Source organism: Mizuhopecten yessoensis, unplaced genomic scaffold (assembly GCF_002113885.1).
Source record: "Mizuhopecten yessoensis strain PY_sf001 unplaced genomic scaffold, ASM211388v2 scaffold4001, whole genome shotgun sequence".
In the NCBI taxonomy this organism is placed as follows: Eukaryota; Metazoa; Mollusca; class Bivalvia; order Pectinida; family Pectinidae; genus Mizuhopecten; species Mizuhopecten yessoensis.
Genome location: NW_018405326.1, coordinates 901,027 through 907,961, shown reverse-complemented (window position 1 = coordinate 907,961; position 6,935 = coordinate 901,027). Strand labels below are relative to the sequence as shown.

The 6,935-nt window shown below is 39.2% G+C and overlaps 1 protein-coding gene across 1 annotated transcript; it reads right to left on the bottom strand.

The window, feature by feature from the left end:
• Positions 1-2,451: 2,451 nt before the first annotated feature.
• On the bottom strand, positions 2,452-5,442 carry LOC110448337. Its single transcript, XM_021494518.1, has 2 exons — positions 4,668-5,442; positions 2,452-4,532 (listed from the first exon to the last, which is right to left on the bottom strand). Exon 2 carries the CDS (start codon positions 4,501-4,503, stop codon positions 3,598-3,600), a length of 906 nt encoding a protein of 301 aa, XP_021350193.1. The 5' UTR covers positions 4,504-4,532; positions 4,668-5,442; the 3' UTR covers positions 2,452-3,597.
• Positions 5,443-6,935: the final 1,493 nt, after the last annotated feature.

The following is a 6,935-nucleotide window of genomic DNA, read 5'->3' as shown; positions in this document are numbered from 1 at the left end:
CACTCAGACATCGGATTCATCACGTACATGTATTTTACGTGAAATGTGACAATAGAACGCGCAAACGTGATAAACATGCGCACATCAAAAAATAGCATGCATGTGCATTTCATGTCTGAGGTGGCGAGAAAACATCACGTCCACTCACTATACACCCAATTACAACCATCTCCGGTCGGTTATAGACACGACGCTTCACCCTGACAGTTAATTAACAATCAAAATAGCTATGTTACGTTATAACACAAGACTTGTTACAGGTCTATAACTTTACTCGTAGGTATCAACGTCAGCCCTGGTTCAACCTGTCAGAGCAGCTCACGTCAACTTCGTGTGTGAAGCGAGATTGAGAACCACCAGTCGAAACGACCAGTTGCTCATGAATAAAACATCGTTTTATTCCACCGGGCGTACTACTTTTTACAATAATGTTTTCAAAGCCTATTACAGAACTTGTTTATTACAGTGTCAATGTAAAACAAGGCACTGACCAGAGAGGGAAAACTGTCAAAAATTAAACAGACAAGACAAAACTTATAAAAGTTATTTTTTTAAAGTGTCGAATGAGTAAACAAAAAGCAAATTGGAACATGGTACGTGGCGCTGCGATCATTTTGGATATCATTTTGAGAGACAGAAATCGATTTCCCTAAAACGCGGTATGAATACATTAATTACACCAACCCAAAGAAATGAGGCTTTTAAGATCCTAAAACGACCGTTCAACACGCTAAACCATTATAGAGGTACATTACACGCGCGCTTTTATTAACGACTATTTCCTCTAGGTCTCCAGGCTGGCGTTCCGTACAACGTAATGCAAAAAACATCACCACATTATGACTCCATTCATTTCTAATATATTATTTTGTGGTGGAGAAAAATCATATTATCCCAATGTCTTAGATTGATAATTATCAGATTTTCGTATGTGTTCGAACCGACGTTATCTCTTTATAGTAAAGCTTGGAACAGTCCAATTTTGATATGTCAGTAAAATGAACGACAAGTGATTTACCTCAAAGAATTAGAAATTACTTGAAGTGAAGACATTTCAATGAAAGCTAGCTGAGAAATTTGACGTTTCGAATTTATAGAAAAGTGATCTAAAAGGACAGGACATATAATATGTCACACATTTAAATTAACTTTTCTTTGTACGATTATCTCCCTTAAGGTATATGATGCCTCACACATTATACGAATGGTTTATGAAATAGCTATTTCCCTTATAGTCCAGTCATTTTACTTCAAACTAATTGCAACAGAAAATGATGAGTTTTACCATTATATTTGAGTACATTAACTTATTTAAGTTTTTCCCTTAAGAGATATGCTGCGTCATACAGTATACCTGCATGTACTTTATGCAACAGTTATTACCTTTTAGAATGTATACTACCAACCACATTAGGCATTAACTTCCTTAAGGATATATGCTACCTTGCAGAGTATACCTTCGATTTACGTAAGTAAGGATATATGTTAGCTTACACAGCAAAACTGTGGTTTCTGTAACAGTTGTGTATCCCTTAATGAATGTATGTCATTTGACAAAAAATACCTTTGATTTATGAGTTATTTAACTTGACCCGGCTACCCTACATGTACCTGTAGTTAACATGCTGTCGTTAGGTGTGTTGTATCCCTGTAGATTATATACAGCATGAAACGTGTGTACCTGTATATTATATACAGCATGACACGTGTGTCCCTGTAGATTATATACAGAATGACACGTGTGTACCTGTAGAGTATATACAGCATGACACGTATGTACCTGTAGATTATATACAGCATGACACGTGTGTACCTGTAGATTATATACAGCATGACACCTGTGTACCTGTGCTTTTGTTACAGAGTTATCTCCCTGAAGTTCAGGAATTGCATTATCTTTTACGATCTAGGCAATCAACAGATCAACAAAATCGAAATGAACGTTCCTGCTATTTATCAGGTGGCGTAGGTGGAATATGTTGATTTATTGAAACGATTAGTTTATAATATTTCTTTTTTGGGAGGGACATGTATTTTCAGTAAGTTAGCATACGCTATGTTTCCATTCTACATTTCTAACACAAAATCATATCAAAAATCGAATCCTGAAGTTAGCTTATCTTCTGTACAGTTAATTGACCACCCTTGACGGAGTCCTTCAGAATATGATTGACAGTCTGTTAGATCAGAAATCGATACGGTATAAACATCGCTTACGTCAGAGTCAGACGAATCCGATCTAGATGTCTCGTGATCTTTGAAATATTATATCATACTTTCCATGAATATTCATGCACAATATTAACACAATGATTTAGTGGAAATATAATTCATAATAACGCGCTGTAATTCTTGTTTGTAAATCAATTAGATAACTACCCATAAAGATATACTGAAAATGTATAATGAAGCACGTAAAGGAATCATAAAAAACTCCCGACACTTCAGAATGGAAATGGATTTTTTTTTATAAAACATATATATATGTCCATTCATACATAGAAAACAATATGCATAATTCCCCTGTGAGATTTCCTACTGGATGGACAATATGTGCGGCGAACCTTGTGTGAACTGGTATAAAGACCACAGTACGTATATCCATTACATTGAAACTTGTCCATACCGACAGCGTAAGGAGCAAAATACATGTATCTTGAGATTTTACAGTGAATGTTGCTGTAATAGACAGAATACTGACCAATCATCTAAGCTTACATCTTAAAGAATGAAATACGACGATCCTTTAAAGTGAAACTTGTTTAAATTGACAATATCGTATACGTTGCCATATACCACAGGTTAATTTGTACATCACGCAGTGTCGTATACGATTTTTCGCTTTATTTGAAATTTTATTTGGACAAGTTCCACAGTATACAGGTTTTCGGATCAAAAACAGGAAGATTTACATCAATTCTCAATGGATTGCTGGTCGGGTGAGACAGGAATTCCTATATGTATACATTCATATATAACAACTCATTTGGGAGGCATGGGGCCCTGAAGTTATAGACATACAAAGTAAACGGGGTAGATAATAATAGAATACAGGTATTGTTGTATATTTCTTACAGATGCTATCTCGACAAAGTCACGACCTGTACTATGAGTGGTCCGTGACGGTTCTGAGACCTGTACTATTAGAGGTCCGTGACGGATCTGAGACCTGTTCCATTACTGGTCCGTGACGGTTCTGAGGCCTGTACTATTAGTGGTCCGCGACGGTTCTGAGACCTGTACTATTAGAGCTCCGTGACGGTTCTGAGACATGTACTATTAGAGGTCCGTGACGGTTCTGAGACCTGTTCCATTAGTGGTCCGTGACGATTCTGATCATTGACACAATATCACAGTAGCTTTAAGGAATCGCACACATGCATGTCCACCACTAGGTCGTGTGTTACGTCGGTCACTGAGGTGTGACGTCACTCTCTTATATGTTACATAATTCACTGAGAAGTAACTTCGCGCACTTTATCAATAAGTCCTACACGTAGGTGTGGTCTCGAGCAATAGGAGTTAAGCCGAACACCTAACAAGGGCTTTCACACAAGTGTCATTGTAACAACAGCGGCGTGACGTCTTTACGTGACGTCATTCGGTTCTATTGTACAACATGAGTTTGACGTCTCCCTCCCCCAATACACCGAACACAGACCACAATACGTTATGCTCGTTCAATCCCAGTGCCCGAGGAAACACTCTGTCGGTATGTATGAGTCTGAGGTACTGACCATGTCCGGTCAGAAGGTGGATACAGCGATTGTCCGTATCACCAATCACAAGACATCCGTCACTGTCATATCTTGCGTCACAGGGATAAAACGAATTCGTTTCACCCCTCACCGTTACGTCCCTTGGGGTGTTTCCATGGTATCGAAACAACTCTTGGAAATTCTTGTTCATAACAAGCACATATGGCCTATCGTTCCCGCCATCATCTGACCAATCCAAATCGACCACGGCAAAGTTTCGGGTCATGTGACATTCCGAGATCCTGTGTGGTGTGCATACACACGAGCCCTTAAAACGCGCCGGTCTACAAAACAAGGGCAGACAACTTAGTGACGAGCTTGCAGAGGTAGAGAGTAAAATTTTACCGTTCGTGCTGTATTTTGTTACACGTTTTTCCATGCCTACGATGACTTGTTCATCTAATGTGACACATACACTATACGGTCTGTAGTCGGTCTGGAAACGAATGGACGGAGTTTCCTCTGTGCACTCCATGATGCTGTGGTCCTCGTGTGAGCATGCCCAGAGGTTCTGTGTGGTCGGGGAAACATCGACGTCCTTGATGTTAACGCCGTAACCTATGATGACCTTGACCTCTCCGTTGTGATCAATGTATCTGACGTTCTTGCTGGCATAGTCACATATCCACGCCCCGCCCTCTCTGTCGGGACTAATGCCGGTGATGGGACACGGGGACCGGAACGCAGACACAATTTGCGTTTTAGGTATACGTTTGTATAAACTCCCTGGCATTGTCGATGGCATCGCGCCCTGTTTTGCTACTTTGTGAGTCCCTGTGAATACAAACTCACATTAGCACAAATTATTGCGAGCACGTTATTCTTGAGCACAAGCTCATATGAGCAGAAACTGTATATAAAGCACAAACATATTCGGCACAAAATCCATTAATATGCCCATCTCCAAACCTTTACGCCAGGCTTATAACACATTGAGTACCAAATCCATTCTTCGAGGCTTCTTCGAGTCAACACTAAATATTCCAGCAGACTATCTAGACGAGAGACACTTATCTATATCACTACTCAGAACGGTAAAATGGCGATGTACAAGACATGCATGCGCGTAATTTCTTGTGTCATGTGTCTGCTCGTGATTTCTACGTGTTAACATTCCTGTAACATATTGTGTGCCTCTCTATCGGTTCTATAGCGACCCAATGGTTAGTAACACACCACTCCCTTCACGTCAACTTGTGTATATATGTATAATTTGCTCTGTCTTGTGAACTCTCAACATGTTGTGTCAAAAATGACCGTTTTATGAGTTTGCCACTGTGAGGATGGTTCCGGAAGCCGTACACGTAGGGTCTCAATGATGCTGAGATAATTGCACGTGTAAAACGTGTCAATATCCACATATAACCACGAGGTCAAAGGTCGTTATTGCAATACCGTAAAGAATATCACATCACTAAGTAATAACGACCTTACAACACACACAAGTTGCAATGCTGTATGATGTATCTATATTCCAGTGTGACATCCCAGTGCACGTGCATCTACGCCACATTCCAGCAGCCAAGATGAATTAATTATATCACATACGTTGTGGGATGTATCGCACTTGTAACTACAAATATTGAACGCATAAATCGCTCAAATACGCCGTTTCCTTGGATCCGTTATTTTCCGTAAGACAATGTGTATGTTTTGAATCGACACTCCCCCGTTGTGTCTGATCGAGTTAACACACATAAAAGTAATATACATTATACCGTTGAAACACCAGTTAGAGGCCCGACCGAGATCTGTTTGTCCGTGGGGCGTCAATATCACAGCCAAGTAGGTATTGTTTCACGATGTCGAGAAACCAAATCAAGCGTGTATCTAATTAACCTTCGTCATTATTGGTAATGTGTTTGTTTTAAGTCTGTCCGGATGTAACCTTTAACCCCGGGTTGTTTTGACATTTGCTATTTTAATGCCAAGATTTGAGGATATTTTTGTTCAGACACGCATTATTGTGTAACAAGAGGTCACCTCTATATATATTAATCTACAGTAAGTATTGTTTTATCAATATCTGTCTAAAACAATAACCAGTCAGACTTAATTACCTTAAATATTTACTTACCAAGAAATAATATTCGGTACACTTTCCGTTTGGTCTTCTACAGCTTTGCACAAATATATTGTTTTCAAAAACATGTATTTTCTTTTGGATTGATCTTGTGGCAGTGATGCAAATGACAAATTTGACAATAAAAGGTCAAGATATAGGACTACTTTATTTAAGATGGTATCTTACACTTTTCTTCGAGAAAATCTTTGTTCAACTGTACAGGTACCTGTCACGCAATACCTGTCTAATCCTACCCTTGCGTATTCTGACATCCTGTAGTACTCGACATACAACTTTGATCCGATTTCGTATATAAATAACTAACAAACTTATACATTCTGGCATTCTGTCTTATCCGAACAATTTGTTAGACCTCAAAAGGGGTCGGATTACGTAGGCTTCACTGTAGTAGATTATTCTGATTTGAAACTTTTTACGTAGCTTATCTCTGTAGTCACGTGACTTCCAAATCGAAATAATTGCATGCCGGTCTAGTGATCTCCATTTTATCATGTGCAGCTCTGGTCGTAAACACAAACATGACTAAACCGTCCAGGAACATATATTGAAATAATTATTTTCAAACCCATTGTTTTTAAATAGGTGTTGAACAAACACTGGAATCAGGCTGATTAGCAATCAAGGCGAAAGGTTTCCACTGAAACTACACGTAAAACAGAACCCGGTTAGTCCGAAATGAAGGAGTGAACTTCGTTAGTCCGGAAACTGTGGTTTGCATGTTCAAATAAACTCTTAAGTCCGGAACAGTGGTTTGCATGTACAAATAAACTCGTAAGTCCGGAACAGTGGTTTGCATGTACAGTTGAACCTTATTAGTACGGACACTTGCACTGGCAAAACATATTTTTTTAATGAATTTATCACTGAAACAAGAAATCGGGCTTAAGCGCAGAATCTAGGTTGGAGCATGAGAACGTAATGCCGTAGTCTATGGCTATCCTGTGGAGACATTTCAGTGAGATTGCGCTATGAAATAATCGTTCAGTAGCTTAATAGCTCAGTCACGCCGTCCTCATACATATTTCACCTGAGACCTCACACAACCATTGCAGTGATTGGAATAAAATGACGCAAACACAAACTTGATTCAA